At 50.5% G+C, this 24,707-nt stretch overlaps 3 protein-coding genes across 18 annotated transcripts in view; 1 reads left to right on the top strand and 2 right to left on the bottom strand.

Annotated features, from left to right (window-relative positions):
• Window positions 1-1,342: 1,342 nt before the first annotated feature.
• LOC120947385 (tau-tubulin kinase 1) lies at window positions 1,343-13,832 on the bottom strand. Of its 5 annotated transcripts, none has more exons than XM_040362664.2 (11): window positions 13,675-13,832; window positions 13,137-13,604; window positions 7,034-7,399; window positions 6,795-6,945; window positions 6,490-6,704; window positions 6,258-6,397; window positions 6,042-6,171; window positions 5,837-5,956; window positions 5,584-5,754; window positions 5,260-5,493; window positions 1,343-4,526 (listed from the first exon to the last, which is right to left on the bottom strand). In XM_040362664.2, the coding sequence occupies exons 3-11, from the start codon at window positions 7,079-7,081 to the stop codon at window positions 2,967-2,969; spliced, it is 2,769 nt and encodes a 922-aa protein (XP_040218598.2). In that variant the 5' UTR covers window positions 7,082-7,399; window positions 13,137-13,604; window positions 13,675-13,832; the 3' UTR covers window positions 1,343-2,966. The 5 variants fall into 5 exon arrangements, with proteins under 5 accessions (XP_040218598.2, XP_040218645.2, XP_040218617.2 ...); XM_040362711.2 differs by having other exon boundaries at window positions 1,343-4,499; window positions 13,675-13,831; XM_040362683.2 differs by lacking the exons at window positions 13,137-13,604; window positions 13,675-13,832 and adding an exon at window positions 13,010-13,122.
• Window positions 13,833-15,095: 1,263 nt separating this feature from the next.
• Window positions 15,096-21,387, top strand: LOC120953526 (protein trachealess-like). Of its 4 annotated transcripts, none has more exons than XM_040373587.2 (6): window positions 15,096-15,954; window positions 16,425-16,631; window positions 16,792-17,661; window positions 17,767-17,864; window positions 19,239-19,771; window positions 19,880-21,387. In XM_040373587.2, exons 2-6 carry the CDS (start codon window positions 16,429-16,431, stop codon window positions 20,048-20,050), a joined length of 1,875 nt encoding a protein of 624 aa, XP_040229521.2. In that variant the 5' UTR covers window positions 15,096-15,954; window positions 16,425-16,428; the 3' UTR covers window positions 20,051-21,387. The 4 variants fall into 4 exon arrangements, with proteins under 4 accessions (XP_040229521.2, XP_040229511.2, XP_040229494.2 ...); XM_040373577.2 differs by having other exon boundaries at window positions 15,099-15,962; window positions 17,758-17,864; XM_040373560.2 differs by having other exon boundaries at window positions 15,101-15,954; window positions 17,758-17,864.
• Window positions 21,151-24,707, bottom strand: part of LOC120953442 (protein lap4) — a 54,379-nt gene continuing 50,822 nt past the window's right edge. For 8 of the 9 annotated variants that reach the window (XM_040373368.2, XM_040373446.2, XM_049610891.1 and 5 more), the window contains 2 exons: window positions 24,236-24,499; window positions 21,151-23,078 (listed from right to left, as the gene is read on the bottom strand). In XM_040373368.2, the coding sequence (XP_040229302.2) occupies window positions 21,861-23,078; window positions 24,236-24,499 (1,482 nt within the window). In that variant the 3' untranslated portion in view covers window positions 21,151-21,860. The remainder of the gene's footprint in view (window positions 23,079-24,235; window positions 24,500-24,707) is intronic. The other variant, XM_049610886.1, reaches the window with a different exon arrangement.

Genomic DNA, 24,707 nt, shown 5'->3' with positions numbered 1-24,707 from the left:
GCGCCTTAAACTTCCCCTAAACTGCGCCATTTTATCTTGAAGAGACAACATATACTTCAATTTTCCAAAAAAATAAAACAATTCATCCTGAAGAGACTACATCGGAGAAAGATTGCAACTGTATAAACTTATGATTTTTTCCGCGAAACTTGCATTTGAGGATCTGTCGACATCTCGCATAACCAGCAATGTCATGTCGTGTACCTGAAACATTTTTTGGTGCAAATGTGAAATCAAGGATCGACTGGATATAGCAAGTACACAGAGAATTTCTCACGGTCTTTGTAGTTGTCCGGGTCTTTTCTTACTAAAAGTCATACGACTCTAGATGCTTGAAGTCTAAATAAGAGAAGATAAGCCTCTGAGTAAGGTCATTCAAACATAGGTTAGAACAAACGAGCAGGAGGATAGGAGGATACTAGCTTTCTTCCTGGGAAACGCACATTGACTGATATCAAAATGTATTTTGGCCGATACATTAAAGAGTTGATACTATCGACGAGGCCTATGAAAGCTCCAAAAGTAGAAGGTGAGGCCTTCGCATCATCTCAATTCGCCTTCTGAGGAGCATACGCATCGATTACTTCTGTTGCGTTTGGCATATGTCAAAGACAATTGGTATTCCCCACAAAATCTATCGTTTGCGATAAAACTGTTACTGCAATGCGTAACGTAAACAAGATGCGGATGGATCCAGAGCTCCTGAAATAGCTACAAATTGACCTTCAGAAGGTCGCTCTAGGCATCTCTGCAAGATTGTGCCGAAACAACCACCGTGGTGATAGTCATCAAAACCATACGGAGTCGTTCGGAATCGTCTGGAGTCATCCGGAGTCGTCTGGAGTCGTAGTCATTCGGAGTAGTCCAGAGTCGTCCGGAGTCGGCCTTCAATATAATGGTCTACGAAGTACATGCACAAAGAGGAAGTCAAAAAAACACAACGAAATGAAATTCCGAAACTATTCCGAATGACTCTGACTCCAACCGACTCCAGTCGACATCGGACAACTCCAGACGATTCCGAACGACTCCGAACGACTTAGTCCCGGACGACTACGACTTCGGACGACTATTGCTCAGGACGAGTCCTACTCCGGACTTGGTCTAACAACAGTTTGGAGTCGGATCGGTGTCGTGGGGGCGCTCCAGACACCACATTACTAGCACACTGTCACTGGAGCACGATTCGATTCGAAGCTTGGATTGGAGTTAGGATAGTAACAGGATCTGATGACCAAAGTTGTGCACAGAGACGCCGCGACCTGTGCCCCAGCCATATTTCTTTCAAGTTTGTTGTGTTGCCTTTGCAAGGAGCGCGCAATCACCGACACACAAACGCGGCTAGTGATCCACCTTTGGCTATTAGTGGGTATCGTGTGTGTTATCATTGATTTATTCGCTTAATCCTGTCAGCGTTAATTTTCCGTGTTTTCCGTCCAATTTCCGTGTGTGTGTGTGTGTGTTTTCCTCCACATCCCGCCCACCCCCACTCACCCACTCCGCCCATTCCATCTCTTATTTTTCTTGCTTTTTTTTTCTTCTCTTCCCTGTGCCTTGCCCCTCCCCACTTTTGTCGTGGAAAGTTTGTTTTGTTGCTTCACTTGTTGTGTAGTTTATCGCATACGCTTCTGCTTCGTTTTGTTTCTTCTCCTTTTGTTTGCTTTATTTTGTTTGCCCCCATTTTTGGTTTTAGTGTATGTAAATGTGTGTGTGTGTGTGTGTGTTACGCCTTTTTTTGGTAGTTTTAAGTGTTGTTTTCCCCTCTTATTAGTTTGCTTTGTCATGGGTTTTGCTTGCTTTTGGTAAGTTTCGTGTGTGTGTGTGTTTAATTTTACGAACAACGCGCTCTTTTTAGTTTCTACTTGTTCTCTGTTTCTTTTTCTTCTTCCGTCGGATTTTTCCATCGCTAGCATTGCTCGTTAGATTCGGCCTCCTGGGTTGTTGTTTTTCCGTCCATTCCCCCCCCCCCCCCCTTTGGTTGATCACCACCAGCCGTTGATGGGGTGCGGGTGGAGATTCTCGACTCTCCGACTCCCCCCCCCCCCCCCCTGTACCTGTTGAATAAATTCTCGTGAGATCGTTTTCTGCTTCCCTCCATCGATGAGTTCCTTCACTGGCTGGTTGAGTAGTTGTAGTAGTGTTTACGTGATATTAGCGCCCGAAGCCTACTTCTATGACGGTCCAGGGCGTGTGTCCGACGGGGACACCCTCATGTAAGAAGGACCGCGTGAGATTACAGTACCACAGTGAGGGAACACTATGCTTAAATCGTTAAACACTCCAAGATGGCACGCAACGCCCTCGGGGCGTTGGGGGTTTGCCCACCGACGCAGGAACTAGGCCGATCCCGAGGAGCGGGAGTTGGAAGGAGGGAGATGATAGATAACATCCTAGTAAGCCAGTTACGTAGTAGTAATCGGCTCTTATCGCACCCATGGCGGTGTTTGCGTATGTGTGTGTCTCTCTCTGTTTGTAATCCTGCTAGCATATTGCACTCATACAGGGACACCTGGTAACGGGGCGCCCCCAAGCCAAAACGAGAGGGCGTGGTATAGACTAGAAGAGTTTCGGGTTCGAAGCTCCATACGCTTGTGTAACGCCACCGGATCGACGGCGTTACGCGTTACCACCTCTTTCGGTTTGACTGGTCGCGTTACGTTTACGCCGTTACCCTTGTCACGCTATTATTGTATCTTGCTAACATCACGTTTGCTTCTCTCTTTCTCTCTCTCTCTCTCTCTCTCTCTCTCTCTCTGTGTTGCTTTCTCTATCTACCCTTAGTTTGCTGGATCTGTAAATAGCCGCAAGCTGATGCTTCTTTTTGCTGCTGCTGTCGTGGCAAAACAAAAACGCGCTAGCTGAGGAAGGAGTGTTTTTGTTTTTCTCTTTGAGTGTGTCTCTGTATTTTTGTCTGCAATTCCGTGTATCTGTGTGTGTGTGTGTGTCTCGGAGAGAGAGAGAGAGAGTTAAGATTTAAGATTACTAGATAGTTCCGCGTTGCCGCCGGCGGTAACGGGTGTCGCGGTAACGGCGGCGGCAGCCGCTGCCGCCGCCACCGCCTCGAAGCCTCCGACCAGGCTGCCGACGCTGACGATCATCGGTCCCCCTCCGGCGCCGCCGCCATCCACCTTTCCCCCCCTTGGCTCCGCTTCTTCCTCTTCGCCCTGCTGCTGCTCCCCGTCCTCCTCCTCCTCCTCCTCCTGCTCTTCCGCTTCTTCCTCTTCTTCTTCCTGCTCCTCCTCCTCCTCCTCGTTTGCCACTGCACCCTGCGGTGCACCAGCATCGGCGGGTTCGGCGGCCCCATCCCGCTCCTCTACCCCCGGCCGCTGCTGATTATTGCTGCCGTCCTCCGCCGGTACTGCCACGCACGGCAGCAAGCTGGCCGCGTCCACCAGCGGCCCACAGTCGGGTTCGGCGGCCAGGGCGGCCGCCAGCAGCTGCTGCCTGTCGCAGCCACTGCCGGCGTAGTCCGGCAGCGGTACGGCCGCACCCTCGCACTGGGGCAGCGGTGGTAGCGGCGGCGCCGGCCCCTGGGATGGCAGCGAGGCCGTCCCATTCTCGGTCCCGCCGTGCGGCTGCTCGGCGTGCCCGTTCCGCGTCGGGACGGGGCCGGCCCCGCTTAGCTGCCCGTTCGTCTGGGGGGGCGGAGGCAGCGGCGGCGGCTGGGGCGGCGACACCGGCTGGTGGTGCTCCTTCGGCTGGCCGGCGGCCATGCTGCTCTTGTTGAGGTTAGTGTAGTTTTTCTTCGATGCATTTTCGGAATGTTGTTCGCCCTTCCAGAGCCCGTCGGTCGAGTCGTCCGAGTCGTCGAACTGGCTTTTCCACTGCGAGGCGAGCGTGAGCGCCCCCTGGTATTTGGGCGTCTGGTGCTGGCTCGCGTTGTCGTCGTCGATGATCGCGTGCTGCGTGATCGAGTAGTCCCGGCAGCTCTTGTCATCGTTCCGCCCGCCGCCGCCGCCGCCGTACTTGTTGCTGGTGGTGGTGCTGCCGTACGAGCGCAGGCTTTTGCCACCGAGCGTGAGGCTTTGGCGCTGCAGGCTGCCCCCGCCGCCACCGCCGCCGGACGACTGCTGCTGGTGCCCGTCGTGGTGCTGCTTCGGCTGCCCGACCGACTGGCAGTGCTGCTGGGTGAGATCGCGCAGTATCATGCCGTCCGACGGCGCGTACGACAGGTCGTCCGCCTCCGTCTTCAGCAGCTTCGACTTCAGCTCCATCGACAGGTTGTTGCCGTCGTTGGACGCGTGCAGCGGATGGTGATGGTGATGGTGGTGGTGCGACTGCTGCGACATGTGGTGCGACGACTGGTGGTGCAGCGACTGCTGCTGCTGCTGCTGCTGCTGGTGCTGCTGCGATGGCGACTGCGACTGCTGCTTGTCGAGCGAGGAGGAGAAATCCTTGATGTTGACCGGCGGCGCGGTCAGTATTCGCAGCCGGTTGCTGCCGTGCTTGGCCGGCTTCGTCATCACCTCCGTGTGCGCCCGCACCAGCGGTATCTCGTTCTGGTGAATAGGAAAACTTATTAGACCCTGTGCGGCAGTACAGCCGATGTGTGTGTGTGTGTGTGTGGGTGGGTGGTGTGCAAGAGAAGGAGAACCGTGTTTCGCAGGAGCGGAATTGCAATCGGGATAACGAAAGACACGCGCACACACACACACGACACAGCAATAAAAGAAACACCCGAAAATGAAACGAGGTAGAAAGAAAGAGAAATGAAGAGAAAAAAAAGAAGAGATTGAAAGAAAAGAAGACAATAGTTGTATCAAAAAAAATGTTATCAAACACTCCATTTGTTGGGAGGCGTCAAGCGAAAGCAATACAGGGTTTTCCCAGAGTTCTCATAGCTGTGGGACACTTTGTTGACTCTTTCATACGCGAAATGAACTTAATGTAATGGGAATTGGACTCTATAGCACTCTTGTTGGACAAATCCAATAGGAATTTCCAACGAGTCCAACAAGGGTGCCATCGAGTTCAATTTCCAACTTATGAAGTTCACTTCTAATAGGAAAGCGTCAAGGAAGTATCCGCCAAGTATGAAAACCCCTGTAAAACCCTGTAAAATAATGGAATGGTGCCTAATGAAGTTGACCGGAAAGGGGCCAAGCAACTCCATTAGGTTACTCGTCGTCGCGCCGTCTGGTATCCTTCCCCGCCAAGCAACCCACGGATCTGCCCCTGCCCTAACGGCCCGAATTGTGACGGCGGGAGCATTTGTAGCAGGGAAAAGGGACAAAACGCCATAGCCGCAACAACGCTTACCTTCACGACCACCATCTCGATCGCCGGACCGTCCGTTTTCGTCTCCTGCTGTATCTTCGCCTCGTTCGGCTCGTGTTGGTCCGCGTGGTTGAGGGCCGCCTTGGCGGCAGCGGTTGCCGCGGCCCCGGCCGCCCCACCACCGCCGCCCGCGTTCAGCACGTTCTGCGGCTTCATCGATTCGATCGGTTCCGTGTGTAGCACTTTTGCCGAGTCCATGATTGGTTTGCGTTTCTCCTGAAATTTAAAAACAAAAAACAAAAAAATAAATAAACGGATTAATGTAAACGAACCGCGACGGATCGGCCATCACCCGATCCAACATACCTCGGTCATTTCGATATCCTTATGTTTTTTGATTAGTTCACTCTTTGGTACGGCTGCGTTGATAGCTTTGGCTTCGCCGGCGTTGTAGTCGGCGTTGTTTTCCCAGTCGAACGGGTCCGTTTCCTTCACGCCCCGGCGCTTCATGCATCGTTCAAACAGAGAGATCAGCATCTGGATCGCGGGGAAAACAAGAGCAGAATAAGAAATCGTGGCAGCGAAAAGCAAAGACAACAGGACGTGCGATGCCGCTTACTGCATAATCCGGCTTGTCGGCGTAGTTAAGGGATTGAATATGCTCTAAGAAGTATTTGAAATCCGAAGGCAAGTGCTTGAGTAGCAAACGATGATCATATTTTTCTTTCAACATTCCAACCTGAAGCAGAACAGAGAAGGATGGAAATTAGTTTAAGCGGATGCATGCAATTCAGATGCGGTACTGTAGTTGATGCTGGACGTACTTGCTCTTTATCCTTAATTTTACGCCATGGAAGCTGGCCGGTAACAAACTCAACAAGCATATAGAACAACGACCACAGATCGTCCTGGCGGCCCATTTCACGATTTTTGTGCGCGTTTAACGAAGCGTACCTAAACAAAAAAACATCAGAAGAAAACAGATTATTAACGATGCGTTGTGTGCTGGGTGTGTGCGTAGCGGCGTTTACGGTCCCTACCTTACGGTTCCGCGGAATCCTGCCGCAGCTCGGGGACATCGTACCTCACCCGTACCGGTAGTGTACTGCCTAGCTAAGCCGAAGTCCAGCATGTAGATTCTACGACTAGTGAGCGGTAGTCTTCCTATGGCAAAGTTACTCTGGCAAGCAAAAAGGAAAAGAAAAAAAGAAAGAAGGAAAATCAATCAATTCGCCACCGGCTCGTCACCTTTACACGACCTGCGGCACTTACTGGTTTGATATCACGGTGAAGGAAGCCGACCGAATGGATGGATTCGATCGATTTCAGTATTTGGAGGCCGATGCGCAGCGTTGTGCTGAGTGAGAAGGCACCGCGTGCCTGCGACCGCCGCAGCTCGGCCAAATTCTTCCCCTGCAGCTGCATCACAACGTAATTGAATCGATCGTTGCGCCCGCAGCCGATGAACCGGCAGATGTGCTCCTTGCCTGCGCGCGGGTGCGTTGGTGAAGGCGAAATGTTAGTATGCCAGACAGTTGCCAAACTGTTCGTGCGCTATGCGTGGTTTCAAACCCTACCTTGCAGCTTCTTCAGGACGGCCACCTCCATCTTGAGTACCTGCTTCGGTTGCCGGGCCGACTCGACCTTCAGCGCGACCTGCTCGCGCGTGATCAAATCCTGCCCCTCGTAGATTTCGCCGAACCCACCGCCGCCAATCTTCTTCAGCACCTGCGGAAGTGAGGATATCAAGCCAGATTCAGCGAATGGCAGTTGCAGGGAGAACGCCAGGCATTCCAAAAAAAAAAAAACCCCTCACCTTCCATCTTTCCTTGACCACGTGGCCGGCCTGTAGCAGATCATCCATCTTGGGTGCGTCCGGGGTGCGGTGCTTCGCGGCGCTCGTCACTGTGCGGCTGTGCGGGGTAGTAGCGGGAAGAATGGAAGGTTGCGTCGGGGTCTAGTCAGACGGCGCAGGACTCGGACCACGACAAGGAGCACTGCCGGGCGGGCCTGCGACCACACCACCTACGACCTGCTGGTGCTGCGGCGACCGAGGCGTTTCCGGAGCTAGCCGAAGGTGCACATTGCTTCACGCGAGAGGTCTACACGCCGCTTTGGAGGAAGATGATGCGCAGCCGGCAGGGAAGAAGGGATGAGTGAGGGCACTTGCTGGTTACACTGCCTGCAGGGGAGCGGAAGGAGCGTGGGAAAGTGTTAGCCAATGTCCACACTACTAAACGGTGGCAAACGTCACAGCAAAGCAAGGATATTGGATGAGAGCAGAGGGCAGAGGGGAGCAGAGCTCCAGGCAAGATGTATTGGGATGTTGAGAGTTTAATCAAGAGTTGCTCAGGATCACGGTTCAGTGTTGGAACGCATACAACACAGCGTATGATTCCTCCAGACGTCCTAGTCGCGAAGAATCCAATATCTCCGGATTTTGCTAGGATCCAACATCATCTGAACTTTGCTCCAAACCAAGATCTCTAGATTTTACTCCAATTCCATATCGCCTGGAATTCACTCCAATCCAATATCTCTGGATTTTACCCTGGATTCAATATCTAGTGGACTTTGCCCCAATCCAAGAGCTTCTTGATGTTGCTCCAATCCAATATCTTCTGTACTTTGCTCCGAACCAATATCCCTAGAGCTTTCCACGTCTACTTCTAATAAACGACCATAGATACGAATTCCAAAAACGAATCTCCGCGACCCGCGAGTGAGTGAGGCACTTATCCAAAGCGAAAACCCACACAAAACCCCCCTCTCCTGAATGAGGTTTTGTTTCCGCCGCCACCACAATGCAGGCAGGCAGTCAGTGACATCATCCGGTGCGAGAAGCTGCCACCCAAAAGGAGGGTGGGGGCAACACCACAAAGGTTAGAGCACTTGCGCCAAGGTTGTTTCGCACGTTGCCTACCATCTTGTGCACGGCATGGTTGAACCGGAGCACATGGCCGACCACCTTTGCATTGTTACACCAGTCGCGTAAGCGCTTTTTTTCTCTTCTTCTCTTCCCTCCCCGGCGCAGTAACAAAGAGAAAGAGCGATAGAAAGTGAGGGAGAGAGAGAGAGAGAGCGATGAAGAGAAGGACAGTGTCTATTGTCAGCTGTGCCATTAACACCCAAGGACTCAAAGAGGGTAAGGACACAGAGCGGAATGGCGCATGCACTTCCGCATTCGGGCATTCCTGCCACAAAGGAGACGTGTTGAATAGCGTGCTCGCCCTGTGTGTGTGTGTGTGTGTCAGGCTGTGCTTCGGGCTGCGTCCACAGGGCCACCGGTTCGAGTTCGAGTGGCCACACATACAGAGCTAGTGCCCACTGGAACTACTGGATAAGGATATATGTAGAGCCCACCAAAGGGAAGGCATTGCAGTGTCCTTCATAGCAGGCTTTACGTCCTCACAGTGCACGCGATAGGGTTAAACGAACGGACGGGTTTTTTGCGCTATCGCACACCCTGCAGAGTTATCTCGTGCGCTTGGTAAAATCGATACGCTTCCTATCCCTTGCAGTAGCGGGCACAGTAACATCGAACAGGCGAAAAAGGGGATCCACCCTAGTGCCCCTCCTGCAGCTCCTTTTCAACAAACTTTTGGAGTGGACGGGGTGTTGGGAGCGCCAACGCATCTGTGTATGTGCGCGCGCGCTTCTCCTCAAAAGTGTGTGAAAGAGAGAGAGAGAGAGAGAGAGAGAGAGAGAGAGAGAGAGAGAGAGAGAGAGAGAGAGAGAGAGAGAGAGAGAGAAGGCGATATACAGCACGAGATTATGACAGTTCCTAATCGCGTGTCTAAATTATTCCTTTTTTTTGTGACACTTCCCATATGGATTTAACGGAATGGAGCTTTGATGGTCGAGTAGTGTGGCATTAACAGGAATTAAGGGGGGGGGGAAGCCAGCAACCAGGGCTGGGCAGTGTTATCCTGAAATGTCCTTTCCGTTGCAGTCGTTTCCCGAGTTCCCCACTGTCATTACACTAATCCATGGAAAGCACGAGAGAGACAGAGCGAGCCGCTGTCACGCGACGTGATAGGACCACGTCCTTAGCGACTTCTTGCTGTTTTTTTGTTTCTTCTTCTTTGTGTGCCACTGCCTTTCTTTTGTTTGCTGGCGGTTGCTACCCCCGGGAGGGCCGGAAAGGATAACGCGTCGCCATTAGGGCGGATTGCTTTTTTTGATTTTGGCTGCGTTTAATTAACAAGATGCGCGAGTTTTGCAACACGACACGGCACGGCAGGCTTGAAATGACTTTCACGCGTGACCACCATTACGATGTGTGTGTGTGTGTGTGCGCGCGCGTGTGTCCTTGCCAGGATGACGTGTTGCAGGAGCACTTCCGTTGATGAGGAACGCCCCCCCCCCCCACCCTGCGGGGGCCAATTTGATCGAAGAGCAGGACTGTTGGAGATGGTGGTAGTGGTTGATGGTCGTGCGTGTTTTTGGCCCAGAGGGAGTGGTGGTGGGGAGGAGGACTCCTTCTTCCTCTTCTTCTTATTCGTCTTCTTCTTCTTCTTCTTGCGCTTGTACTTTGATTGCAGTCGCTGGCTGGCCTTGCGAGCGTTTTCACTCCGGAGAGTTGGCAGCTTCTAAATCACGGTCCGTCCTAACCATCCCCTTCCCCCTCCCGCACCTTACCACCCCACCTGGTAAGGGAAGGACATCTCTGTCACACTGTGCTGTGTCGCCATCTTTGTTCGCCGCCAATGCTGGGGGGGGGGGGGGGGGGGGGGGGATACGCCCAGGACATTTCGGCTGCGCGATGCGCTCTCTCTTTCTCTCGCTCTCTCTCTTTTTCTCTGCGTTCGACCACTCGCAAATATTGGAAATTGTCAAACCGAGGACCTTTCTTATCCTTTTTTTTAAGTTGTTGTTGCTATGTCCTGCACACCCTTATCACACACACACACACATACACACACACTATTCTTGGCCACAGATGCACACACACACACAGACACAATTACACATAGAAGCACACAAATACGTATAAAAATAGCAAGAAATCACGCAGCAATCAATGCCTTTGTAGTCCTTGTTCTCTCTCTCTCTCTCTCTCTCTCTCGCTCTATCTTTCTCTCCGTCTTGCCGGTCGAAATGGAAGGGGGGGGGGGGGGGGGATGGGAGGAGTGCTAGGAACTTTCTAATCGATTCACTAATCACACACACACACACACATACACGGCGTGCGCACGACGACCGTTCTCCCGTCTGTTTCGCGTAGCAAGCGACGAACACAGGAAAAGGCTTAAAAAAAAAACACCGAAAAACCCCCTAGAAAAATCGCCTCATCTTCTGCTTGCGCTTTCAAAAACAACGGAAAAACACACACACACACACACACGGTTGTGCCACTTTTCACCAGCAAAAAAAGAAAAGAAAAGAAAAAGGAAGGCCTTGACCGTCGAAAATGGTGTGACTCTGGTGTGACAAGCGGAACAAGCAGTAACTCATATCCTTCACATTCAACCCCCTTTTCCCATCATCCCTGACACACAGGCACACACACACACACACACACACACGTGCTTCAAAATTCAATTTTTCTGCCACAAAGGCACGGAAGAAAGAATCTGCAGAAGCGTGCACGTGGGCGGGGGCGGGGGGGGTTTGAATCATTCTCGCGCGATGAATGAAAATGCGGATGATGGGATGGTGGTGCAGGGGGGGGGGGGGGAAGATGCATCCAAAGGAAGAAGTAGGCCATCACAGTAGTGGCAGGGCAGAAATTCACCTGAACAAAAGCAATAACGTTTTTTTTTTTTGTTTTGCCGCAAACGAGGAAAAGTTGGGAAAATCTTTCTTCCTTCCCTCCATTGCTCGACGCCCCGTTTGGGGGTGTTAATGTGTTGCTGGTTACAGTTATTGGTTTGTTGTTTTTTTTCTTTTCTTTTCTCTGCTCGCATTTGCGTGTGTGTGTGTGTGTGGTTTTAGCCTCATCCTTTCCTACCCACTTCCTGTCCCCTTTCTGAACGCTTCCCGACGCGGCACGTTTGTCTCTTCTTGGGAGCTAGCCGTTTTAACTTATCTAGTTTTTGTTTTTCTTTTCAGGGCAATATAAATAGCATTTTTCCCGACACCTGCGGAGGGGGGCCAAACACTCTCTCACACGCACACAATGCGTTACACACACACGTCCTTCCTGTTTTTTTTGCTTCTTCTTCCTCATCTCCAACCCCCCCTCCCCCCCCCCCCCTCCCAGCATGTGCTCGCATAATTTGCTCTCTCGCTCGCGCGCTCTGTTCTGTCTCTCTTGGCAACACACACACACACACACAAAGAGCACTCGCCATCGGCGTTTTTCAGGTGCCCGGAAAATGCCAACGAGGAAAACCGTCCACCCACAGGGCGTAGTACCGGTGTCGGGTGGTAGGGAGTTGGGAGGAGATCGTTTTGGACTCCCATCCTCTCCACCCCCCACCCCCCCCAACCCCAAAAAAAAAGAGGTGTGCGGGGCGCGCCCGTGTGCGTGTGTCCATTTCGCGGTTTTTCCGGCTTTCCCACACACTGCTGGGCAGCAGTACGCTCTCTCTCTCTCTCTCTGGTGTGGTGGTGTGTGCGCTGTGGTTTTTCCCTATTGCAACAACCACCGACCGCATGGGGAGGGATGGTGAGGGCCGAGCCAGGAAGAAAAACCATGTGATTATTCAATGCTGCTTCTAGGAGTTGCTAATAACAGCAACAATATAAAACACACACACAAAAAACGCACCCACACACACATAGACGCGCGCGCGCGTGGTTTGGTAAAATTCGTGTATCCGCCCGTTTCTGGCTGTTTCTCGCGCTCGGGACCCGGCTGTGCCTTTCTGCGGCTTTTAACTAATTTCTTCTTTTTTTTTTTGTTACCGCAATCTTCAACATTTCGTCCTGAGTTTTGCTGCTGTTGCTGCTGTGGTTTGCGCTGCTCTTCCTGCTTTCTTTTCGTCCGGGTCGGACTACAGGTTCGCCTGTGCAGTTCCACGCTGCCCTCTCGTTTGGGCCCTTTGTTGACTGTATTTGCCTTTTTTGCAACGAACCCGAAAGGATTGTCTTGGATTGCAGCAGCAGCAGCACACACACACACACGCACACACAGTCGCACATGGAGGGGCACACACTACTAAACAACCACACCGCGGGCGGACACGGGAACAAATCGTGGCGGACGGCGAGGAGAGCACGAGGAACCCTTTTGCTCGCTCGCCGTCTCGTTCGCTCCCACTGTGCCATTTCCAGCCCTGCTTTTTCCAACATCCCCACGCACGCACACACACACACACACACACACAGACACACGGACACTGACGGTACAGATTTGAACGGCCAGAACGGGCAACCCCAGGATTCGCCATCCGCGAAGCGGTCGGTATGTGCTGCCCGACTTTATGCTTGGTGGTCGGTCCAAAAACTTGCCTTCCCTCTTCCCTCCCGCTTCCCTGCCTGTGTACCCGCTCCTTGCAAAACGTGGAGCCAGCAACGAAAATGGGCAAAGAGGCTCTGCGGCCGTATGACGACAGTCGTCGACAATAAAAGTCGCCTGCCCCGGATCTGGTCGGTCGAAGGAGCCCGTTTTTTGTGTGTTTTTTTTGCCTCCTCCCACCACCACCATCACTACTACCATATTCCCGATTGGATCGTGTCACGACACCCGTCACGACGGGCAAATTCTCTCTCACACACACGTACACACACACACACACAGCGTGGGGAAGGATGGCCGAACTCTTCGGCGCAACGGCACAAGGTACAAGGGAACCTGCTGCTGCTGCTGCTGTCCGTGGTCACAGGTCAAAAAATAAAAAAAAACCCCGGAATGGAATCCGCTCCGTCGCGTTCCGTCGTGTTGCACGTCGCGGCCACCACACGCCCTTGGGCCCCCCCTGCCGCCGTCACGGGGGAAAAACGGGAAATACGTTCGTCGATCGTGCTATTACCCTGGCTATTTTCCACACTGCCTGCACTGCGAATGGTTCGGTTTCGGCAGCGGCCTGTCCTGTTCGGCGACGATGCGTGTGGTTGGAAAAAGTTGGGCCCTTTTTTCCTCGGCCGCTCGGCTGCGATTGAGAATTGAGGCGATTTTCACGCTCGCCCTGGTACCTGCGCACTGGCGCAACCGTGCTCGGGGCGCTGTGCTGGTGCCCCGTGCTGCATCAAAGTCCGTAGCGGGATGGGTGGGGTGCGTCGGGGTTGGTGGGGGCTAGCGGTGGTGGTGGTAGTTCGGTGGTTATTATGTGTGTGCGCAAAAAAAAAACGCACTCGGACGGGATTGTTCCCTTCTCGTTCCTTGCGACGGAGGAGCCTGCCGAGATGGGTTGTCTTTCTCTTTCTTGCTGTGTCTTGCCCTACGGTGACAGTTCTTCGCGTGTGTGAGTAATGCCAATGCTGTGCTTCACTGAAACGGACTGTACAACGCGGTTATTGTTTGTTTCGTTTGTCGTTCGCCAATCTTGTGTGCCTGGCACCCTTGTTTACCTGTTTTGCTCCGTGACGCACTGACGCAGGGCTCGGCATTCTTTCCGTGCTGTACACATTTCACTGCCTTTTGTTGGATGAAAAACGAGGAAAATGAAACGAAATGGGACTGCCATTTGGTGGTTGCTCTGTGCCGTGCGTTGAAACGGTTGAAACTGGTTTTGACAGCTGCTGTCACCTTCGCTCGCTGACAGGTGTTTTTAACGAAAGACGGCTGTCTAGGGGGTGCTCTACCCATGTTATACACAGGAGAAAACTGTTAAAAATAATAATGTGTTTTAAGAAATATTCTACAATAAGTTACCGATTAAATAAAAAGTATTAAAATAATGTCAATCTATATTTAAGTAAGTCTTCGTGTATCCTCTTCCATTTATTTTATAAACATATCTCTAAAACAAAAAAAATATATACATATAACGCCGAAAATACACGGACTGGCTGCTAAAAAAAAAAATGGATACAACAGTTCGGAAAGCAACTTAATTTAAAGAGGAATTTTGAATACCAAATGTCATTCATTCCTGCGAATCATTCGTTTCATACAAACTTCTTAAGCCTTAAAAGTTATTTTCTACACAGCAAGCTTAATAATGAAACTACAGTGGAGCGCCGTTTATCCGGGCTTCTTGGGACTTGACCTCACCCGGATAAGCGAATGCCACGGATAATGAGTCAAATGATATATTTTATCACCAATTTCTGATTAGATTTAGGAAATTTTTCTTATTTTCTGATAAAAATAACCCAGTTTTTATTAACTTTATGTCTTTTCCAATGAGAATATTTCAAATTTGCCAATAATTACAGTGTTTTTTGTTATGACAATGTGCTCTTACAACCGATTTTTCAAATATCCTCCTCATAACGCAATGTCACCTTTGTATTGAACTGTCATTTCTCAATAGCACGGATAAACGGTAAGCTGAATAAAAGGTACCCGGATAAACGGCGCTACACTGTAATTGAATGTTTGGTAAAAAAAGAGTGCTAGCATAAAGTTTAGCCGGCCTGGTAGTACAGTCGTCAACTCGTACGACTTAATAACAAGCCCGTCATGGGTTCAAGCCCCAAATCGGACCGTGCCGCCATACATAGGACTGACTATCCTGCTATGGGGGGATCAATAAGTCACTGAAAGCCAAGCCCACTAGTAGTGGTGCATACAGGCCTTGACCGACAACGGTCGTTGAGTCAAAAGAAGAAGAAGAAGAAGAAGAAGAAGAAGAAGAAGAAGAAGAAGAAGAAGAAGAAGAAGAAGAAGAAGAAGAAGAAAGTAATTACATCTTCTAATTGAACACATGACAAGAAACCTCATTAAATGATTGAAACATTAAAAAATATTTAAAATATCAAAAACATACTCGTGGTAGCTCGTTATGAGAGATGTTGTAGAGATGTCTGTAAAACAATATTTGAAACAAATTTTTTGTCAAATAGCTCCATTTGCTCGTTATGCGAAAACAAAAACTACTGAAACTCCTACAACGAAACCACTGCTGATTGCATTCTAACGGAACAGTTCAAATCGCTTGCGTAATGTTCACATCGCGGTGGCTTCCGAATTTTAACGAAACTGCTATCATTCCGAGCCAGTGAGTTCCAGCCAGCCCGCTCATCCGGACACTCAATGCATTTGTTTTCATTTCAAAACGGGTAGGGCTGATAATGAGTAGCGATGGTGATGGTACGCTGCCAATGTGTTGATTTAATTTTTCGTTTTTTTTCCATTTTGCCAACACGCAGCATATTGCAAAAATACAGATGTATAAAAAATAAACATGATTGTCTTTGCTTTCCATGCAACCGAAACGCATGAGTAATGTATGCTCAACAAAGGGGCTTAATCAATTTAACAGTCGACCGTGTGGAAGTTAGCAAAAGCAAAGCTGTTTATGCTGTCACACGTTCTATGTCATTCAATCAAAATGTTTGAACCCTTTTTTTTTATTATCAACTGCATCTCGTTGCACAACAAGAAACAACAGATCAAAACACTCCATAGCGCTTTTCACTGAGCCGGTACGGTGGTTTGTGAGCGCAGTCCCACCGCTAGGCGCTCGCTAGTTCACGAGCTCGCCGTTTCGTTAAAGTGGGGGCGCGACCGCATCCACAGCCCGTCGTCGTTGCGCTGGTGCAAGAGCAAGTGAGCTCAGGCGCCACGGTAAAATGTGCAATTGAAGGCGCGAAATTTGAATCTTTGGTGAACTTTGGTGATAGCAGCGCAATTTGTAAACTTCCAGCAGGTCAGCCAACCGCTACTGATCGGGAATTGTGTTCGTAAGTAGGTGCGACGAAATCGTTGGCCAAAAAAGCAACACCGTTTTACGTGCCCCTCGCTCGGCAGGGCAAGAGGGAGCTCATTAACGTATTTTGTTTGAAATGCTAACATCGAAAAGCGCGAACTAGCCACCGTGGAGAAAATTTTGCTTTTACTCAGTTGCGTTCGGTTTGGTTGTGGTGAGGGTGTGTGCGTCCGTAAAATTTGGGACGATTTAAATTTTGCTTCCCGAGGGCCCTAAGGGTAAGGCAAATAATAGTTAATCCTAGTGAAACAATTTCAACCGCGGCCGATTATTTAACGGACTTTTTGGTAACTGGCGGGAGGCGCAGTTGTGTTACGTCCTTGCGAAGTTCTTGGGCTAAAACCGAAACTGGAAGCTAATGAAGCGGGGTGCAAACGGGGCTTTGATGGTGCTGTGAAAGTAACATCCATTTTCTCCATCCTTCCTCTTCCCCTCTTGTTGCAGCATTATGTTCCCTTTCTCCTCCCTGCAAGTCGAGTATAGCAATTTTCATCGGTCATCGCAAATCATGTCGAACGCCCTGAGCATGAGCAACTCCGGCTTTCCACACTCGTGGATCGTCTCCGGGCAGGACTTCTGCCCGATCACGTACTCCTCGATCCAGGGCCACAACTCGGGCGTCTCGAGCAACCTCGCAACGGTCGAGCCGGGGTAGGTAGTGGCGCCTGCAGCAACCGCAGCCTTTCCCGCAACAGCATCTCATCGTCATCTTCTCTCTCTCTCTCTCTCTCTCTCTCTCTCTCTTTCTCTTTCTCTCTCTCTTTCTCTCTCTCTCTCTCTCTCTCTATCCTTCTCTCTCTCTTCTCTGCAGCCTGATCGAGCTGCGCAAGGAAAAGTCGCGCGATGCGGCCCGCTCCCGCCGCGGCAAGGAGAACTACGAGTTCTACGAGCTGGCAAAGATGCTGCCCCTGCCGGCCGCCATCACCAGCCAGCTGGACAAGGCGTCCATCATACGGCTCACGATCAGCTACCTGAAGCTGAAGGAGTTCAGCGAGAACGGCGTGCCGTCCTGGTGCAAGGACCCGATCGGCTTCCAGAACTACAACGCGCCGCAGTACTTCAACGAGATGTTCGAGACGCACCTCGGCACGCACATCCTGCAGTCGCTGGACGGGTTCGCCATCTCGACCGGCGTGGACGGGCGCTTCCTCTACATCTCCGAGACGGTCTCGATCTACCTCGGCCTGTCGCAGGTGGAGATGACGGGCAGCAGCATCTTCGACTACGTGCACAAGAACGACCACGCCGAGGTCGAGCAGCAGCTCGGCATCAAGAAGGGGGCGGAGTACGCGAGCTACGGCGGGTACGGGGACGATGGGCCGACGGCGGAGAAGCCGACGGTGCTGAAGCTGGGCAAGGATGCGCCGGGCGGCAAGGGCCTGCTGCCGGGCGAATCGTACGAGGGCGACGATCGGGCGTTCTGCATCCGCATGAAGTCGACGCTGACCAAGCGCGGCTGCCACTTCAAGTCGTCCGGCTACCGGGTGATACTGCTGCTGTGCCATCTGCGCAAGAAGGGCGCGGGGCAGGAGGAAAGCCACACCGACAAGCAGACGGTGATCGGGATGGTCGGCATCGGGATCGCGCTGCCGCCGCCCTCGCTGCACGAGATCAAGCTCGAGTCGGACATGTTCGTGTTTCGCACCAGCCTCGACCTAACCATCATACACTGCGAGAACAGGTACGTGCAGCACAGGGGTGGCACACCACGGGGATGGGGGACGGGACGCGGACAGCTTGTTGAAACAATATTGGAACCCAATCTCACCGTTGATAGGATTTCCAGTTTTCTGGACTACACCGCCGACGAGCTGAACGGGAAGAGCATCTACAGCCTCTGCCACGGTCAGGATGCGCACAAGCTGAAAAAGAGCCACAGTGAGCGTAAGTAGCCCTCTTATTCTCTCTCTCTCTCTCTCTCTCTCTCTCTTTTTATATCTCTTCAAATAGTTTTGGGTGAATCAGATTCAGACTATTGTATCAGAATGAATCTTGCAAGGGAAGCAATAAACGTGAATCACGACTAACGAATCTTCTTGAATGATTCGTGTAACCTTCGAGATTTCTGAATTTTGACTGATTCGCTCCATCTCGATAGAGTCAAGAAGATTCAAACTGAATAGCGAATCATTTGTAGTTAGAAAATAGTCAAAGATTGATCTGCAGGCATACAGGATGAATCTGAATGAGTCTTTAGAATTATTCAATGAATCTGAATTCCGATTGGAAAGATTCATGAATCTCAAAGATTCCTGAATCTTCAAAGATTCATGAATCTCGAAAGATCCATGAATCTCGAAAGGTTAATTAATCTCTAAAGATTCATGAATCTCAAATCTAGAAAGATTAACGAATCTCTAGGAATCATGTAACTCTAAGGATTCATAAATCTCTAAAATTCATAAAGCTGGAGCTTTTTGTTATTCTTATTTTTGGTGTAACAACCTACATGGTAATGCCAGCCTATACAGGCTTTTGAGGCTTATTGGAAAGTACCACGTAGTTGAACCGACAACAGGCAAGTTGTAGGTGGGATTGGACAAATTCAATATTTTGGAGGTCATTCATCTTTAAAGATTCATGAATTCCAAGAGATATGTGAATTTTAATGGATTCATGAATATTATAGATTCATGAATCTTAAGAGATACATGAATCTTTGGAGATTCATGCAAATTTAGAGAATCATGAATCTTTAAAGATTCACGACTCTTCAAAGATACATGAATCTTCAGACATTCATAACTCTTTGAAGATTCATGAATCTTTGAAGATTCGACTCGAGATTCGAATCACTGAAGATTCATATGAATGAATCTCAACGAAAGATTCATGAAACCCAACACTAGTTTTTAGCGGTTCTGCTAAGTTAGCACTCTTCATGGACACCTAGTGACGTTTTGTCAACATCTGTCAAATCACAAACAAGACATAGCTTTATCACTTAATGTGACCCAGACTCCAGAAAGTACGCAAACTCTATCAGATCATATGAAAACCCTTGTAATGAATCTTATATGATTCATCAATCAAAATCTTCTTCATATCAGGCATAACAACTCGTAGTCATGTGAGTTAACGACTGTACCAATGTACCTCAACGAATCGCTCGTATCCACTGAATCATTCTCCATTGAAAAATGAATCACTTAATGACTCCTCGCGATAGATTCATTCACACAAGTCTGTCCCAAAACATTCCCAATACCCCCATCCGCAAAACTGAAACATTTACACCTTACCGTCCTCTGCCTTCAGTAATTCAAAAGGGCCAGGTGCTGACCCCGTTCTACCGCATCCTGAACAAGAACGCGGGCTACTTCTGGATCCAGTCCTGCTGCACGATGGTCTGCCAGACGAAGAACATGAGCGACCAGACGGTGATCTGCGTCAACTACATCATCACCAAGCCGGAGAAGGAGAACCTCATCCTGGACATCTCGCAGATCCCGTCGGCGGCGGGCGTGCTCGGCGACTACCACGCGAAGGTGCTGCCGCCCGCCACCGGCGCGGCCGGCACGAAAAAGCCCCAGCCAGCGGACGGGTACGAGCTGGAGACGGGCGGCATTACCCATCCCACCCACCATGGCCATCATCACGGCGACGGCAGCGGCGGCGGCGGGTACCATCTGGACGGGGGTGCCTCGCACGTCGACCACAAGGTGGACCTGCTGGACAAGGCCGGCCTCGGCAAGGGCGGGCTGGGGATGGCGTACGGTGGCGACAAGAAGGAGCACGACTACAAGGACAAGCTGCTGGAGCAGCGCGAGAAGGGCTGCAGCAATAGCAAGGTAAGGTGTGTTGGTGCAGGGGCGAACTCCGTCCAAGACGCTCCGCTCTCTCTCTCTCTCTGTTTTTGACGATAAATCAATGCAAATGCATCCTTAACCCCAATCCAGCACCAGCGCCTCAAGAGTGGCAGCCCGATGCTGAACGCGATGCCGAACGAGAACGGCGAGCGGCTCGACGCGAAGAAGTCGTCCGGCGGCAAGAAGAGCGTCAACAACCGGGCCAGCGTCATCCGGGTGCTGAACAAACCGTCGAAGAAGGTGCTGCAGGAGTCCCACTAGAGGGCCACCAATCAATCTTCCATCACACACACACACACACACACACACAGCCAGCGATCAACAAACCGGTGTGGTGTTTTACCATTTGGATTAGTGTTTTAAAGTGGGACGACCCCAATCTCCCCCTCTTCCATGCTCTGCTCACGCAACCTCATCTGTTAGTGGATTAGTGATACGCCATGCACTCACACACACACGCAGGGTTGGTGTAGAACGTATTAGTGCTAGAGTTAATTACCCAATCGCTTTGTGTCTAGAGCCGGTGGCGTACGTTTTATAATAGTAGTAAGTAAGGGGCATTTTTCTCAGCAAAGGAATAAGAAGTAGAAGAAGAAGGACGTTAGACATTGCTCGCGTTTGAGTTAAATAGTTGTTTTATTTCGCTTCGTTTACATATTGCCATAAGAACGGGGTTTGCGCATCTCGAACGCAGGCCCGGCTGGAGGAGGGCCTTGCCGGAGGAAATGCCGGGGCGGACTGGTCGTGCAGGCATCCAAACAAAGCTGCGTAACATTTTCCCAAGGCTGCTTGCTGCAAAAGGCGGTCAGAACATGAGCCCCTGCCCTCCCCAAAACAGGAATGTTGTGTTTGGCGCTGCTCTCACTTGCTGATGATAGGTTTAGAAATCCGAACGGAAAAATAAGTGTACGCGCCCCATCCTCCTAGGGCACTCGCTCCACTCACTAATAAAATCAATGCACGCACAAAGTGTTCTCTTGCACGACCAACATTACCACCCCCGCCCCCTCCCCTCCCCATTCTACTTCCAGGCTCCCATGCCGTATCTGCGCGCTCACTGTGAACGTTTGCTACAATGCTAAATATAATAAACCTTAATTGTAAAGCAATAATTAAAACAAAAAAAAAAGAAGAAGTGATTATAAACGCGTTTTTGCGGTGGAACTTCTTTTCCGTGGTTAGAAAACAAAGGGAAAGAAAGAAGCGAGAAATCAAACTAAACGTAATAATAATAATAATAAAACAGCAATCATGTGCTTCAAAAACAAGCTCACTCCTTCGCACGTCTCGCGATAAATATTAGGAGATAAACGGGCTACTTGGAAGGAGGGTAAACAGAAAGAAAGCGGGAAGGCATGACGTTTCGTTAGATGATAATTATTGCAACTGATATAATAAAGAAAAGTATATATATATCCGTAGCGTGTATGTGAAGTGCATAACGTATTATAGTCTCGTTTCTTCCCTTTCTTTCTATTATCTACTCGGGCGTTTGTGTTAAACTATTCTTCCTTAAAAAAAATAAAAAAAAGGAAACCGCTCGGTTTCTCTAGCTGTCTAAGCTAAAAGTTAATGCATCATTAGACATTGAAGAAGAATTATAATAATTGTAAAAAAAATATTGGGAAAAAATAAGCTGCCTATCAAGCGCGCGCACTCACACACACACACACACACAAACACACTTATTATAGTAAGCCTTAGCTGCGCCCTTACATTGTTATCATTTCTTTTCCCGCCCTGCACACCACACCATCGCGGTGAATTTGACTGTTTGTGTGACGTATTCCAAAAGAGCTGCTGTAGAGCCCCCGACAAGGGGGATTAGTAGTTAAAATGAACTAAATGCTCTCCCCCCTTTTTTGATTACTCCTGTCGTTTTACCAAAAAAAAATAATAAAATAAAAAAAAATAAAAAAATACAAAAAAGAGGAACCTAACGCAATATACCGGGTTCGTCGTTTGTTCTCGTTAAAATCGTTCTACACAATTAGCTAAGGATGGAGCGCACACACTCCTGGAAGAATACAGATAATCATCGTTCGCTCGCCCTCTCCCCATACCTGGGGTTCTACTTCTTCTTTTTGCCCTTGCGCTTCTTGCGCTTGTTGTTGCCGGTCGACGATGGGACGGCGGTGGCGGTGGTGGTGGTGGTGGTGGTGGTGGCGGTAGTTGCGCTGCTGGCGTTGCTACTCGTCCCGTTGCTCGGCTCTACCGCTGCCGTCGCTGCGACCGCTCTCGACGGCGCAATGATGACGTCATCCTCTTCCTCGTCCTCCTCCTCCTCCTCCTCCTGTTCCTCCACACCAGCAGCGGTCGCCGGTTCGGTGGCCGGTGCGACCACCCCCCCGATCGTGTTACCGTTCCGCCGATCCTCCGCCCGCTCCTCCTCGCACTCGTCGTCGTCGTCGTCGTCCTCGTCGCCATCGTCGCTGCCGAACACCGCGCGCAGCTTCTCCGAGTGGATCGTCTGGTGGTACAGCTGGCCCGCCGGTCCGGAATGGTGGTCGAACGTGGGCGAAAACCGGTCCGCGCTCGGGTTCGTGATCACCTCGCAGTCCCGGTACGAGGCCGGATCGTCCATCAGCTTCTGCTGGTGGTACTTTCGCTGCTGCTGCTGCTGCTGCTCGTGGGCCAGCTCGGTCTGGTGGGTGTAGAAATCGTTGATCAGTCGCTCGCGCACCATAAACACCGTGCCGATGGCGCCCGTCTTCTCCTCGTACTGTTCCCGCACGTCCTCCTCCTCCTCCTCTTCCTCCTCGAGCCCGTCTTCCTCCTGTTCCGCTAGCTCTTGCGCCTGCAGGGCCAAAATTTCCTCCTCGGTCAAGCTTTTCGACAGGTTCTGCCGCACCTTCTCGTTCTGCTTTAGCTCGCGCAGCACGTGCTTCATCTTGTCGTTGATCGACTCGTACGCACCGTGCTCGTACGCGTACCGCCCGGCGTACTCGACTGGTGTGGTGGCATCGATGGCGTCCTCCACACCGTCCACCACCAGCGAGTCTTCCTCCCCGTACGCCACATCGCTGTACCGGCCGATCGCAATGTCGTTCGGCTGCCCGTCCCCGCTCAGCATCGGATTGATCACCTCGACGATCGTTTGCAGCTGCACCGGCTGGTCCGGCTGGTGGACTGCCGGCTCGCTCCCGTCCACCCACCGGCCCGTACCGTCCGCCTGGTCGGTGGGCATACCGTTCTTTGCCTCCACCTTTCCGCCCCCGTCCCGCTCGCTGTCCGCGGACGACGAGTCTTCCAGCTCGAACATGATAATCTTTTCGCGCATCGTCTCCACCTACAGAAACAACGGAACGTATGGAGAGCATTAGTGTTGTTTTGTTGCTGTCGTTTGGGTTTTGTTGAGCAAACAACTCAAAACAAAGTACAGCGTGATAACAAAGTGGAACAAGGTGAGCAGGAATGCGGTGCGAATATATCTCTAATGGGGCGTTGAGCGTTTGGGGGGAAATAATCGAAACCGACAGGTGCGCGGCGTGCAGCTAAATGCTGAAAATAAGAATTAAACAAATCGTTGCCTCTCAGTCACCAATTTTTGGGAGCTTCTCATAATGTTCGCCTCTAAGGCACCAACTCTTGTCTCGTTTTCGTCGCTTTATGTCTACAAGTCTAATATGCTATGCTAGGGAAAACTCTTTGCAATGTTTTACTTTGTTACTAATAATTTGCATTTCAGAAATCGTTAAATAAAGTTACAAAATCGATAATAAAAAAATCAATATTAATTGAAATATTACGATGTGCATGCCTATTTATAAACTAGTGTCTTAGTTGTCTCCCGAGAGCCGTGAAAATCTTTTTTTTTGCTATTATTTTATACTATACTATATTTAATTGTATCAATAAAGTTGTCGCTAATCTACTTGAATACCTTGTGAGTTTATCATTATTTATTTTATAGTAAAACATTGTCGAGTAACAGATAAAAAAAGGTGCGTGGGGTTGCCTTAGAGCCGAAATTTAGCAGCAACGACTGTTATACGGTCATTTATAAGCGAGCTTTCAGCGGTTCTGATACATTTGCCACACTTGCTGAACTGCTGGCGACGCTATAATTTTGTACAATAAAAAAAAGCCATACAATGGTTCACTTAAAGTCACCCAGAGTTCGGAAAATGTGCCAAAAGTATCAGAATGCAAAAGGGTACGTTTCCAGGTACTACTTGCGCGGGTGGTTGCAATGTGTGCAAAGGTGTTTGAACGGAACAAAATACAAACAAACAAAAACTCTTTCAAAGCAGCACAGGCGTCTACTACTGAAGCGATCCTGGCGGATAGTGCGCCAACCATGCCAAAAGCCTACTGCAGCGATACTACGGGTGTACTACGCGTCGTTTGAGTGTGCCGGTTGGTGGTGGGAGTGTTGGTGGCTGTGGTGTGTGAGGGGTGTGCAGAGCGTGTGTTAAATGTGGCCGGCGGCGGCGAGTCTCTAACCTCGGTTTCGATGACCTTCTCAATGTACTCAACCGTGCGGAGGCCGCCGCCCGGTGCCTCCTCGGTCCGGCGCGTCACCTTCTCCTCCACGACCTTCTCCGTCTCGCGCACGACGATCTCGCTGCCCGGTCGGGACTTGACCGCGAGCCGGGGAAACCGCCGCTGCAGCCGGTCGTCCGCACCGCCTGCTTCGTCCGCACTGCTGCTCCGTCCATCGTGGTGATCGTCGTCGTCGTCGTCGTCGTCGTCGCCGTTGGCGGACGGCTGCTTAGTGTTTGGTGGGTTGGTGGAGGGCGGTAAGAGTGGTTGTTTGGGGGAGGTGTGTTTGGAGGTGTGTTGTTTATGTCCGATTTGTTTTTTTTTGTGTTACACGAGGATTAGACGTTAAAACATCGCGCGTGAGGGAGCACATGTAAGGGAATAGCATAGTTAAGAGAGGTAAAAAACAGGTTCATACTTTTCCTTTGGTTAC

The sequence above is a fragment of the Anopheles coluzzii genome, chromosome X (genome assembly GCF_943734685.1).
Source record: "Anopheles coluzzii chromosome X, AcolN3, whole genome shotgun sequence".
Lineage (NCBI taxonomy): Eukaryota > Metazoa > Arthropoda > Insecta > Diptera > Culicidae > Anopheles > Anopheles coluzzii.
The sequence above is the reverse complement of the archived record's forward strand: the minus strand, read 5'-3'. Positions and strand labels throughout refer to the sequence as shown.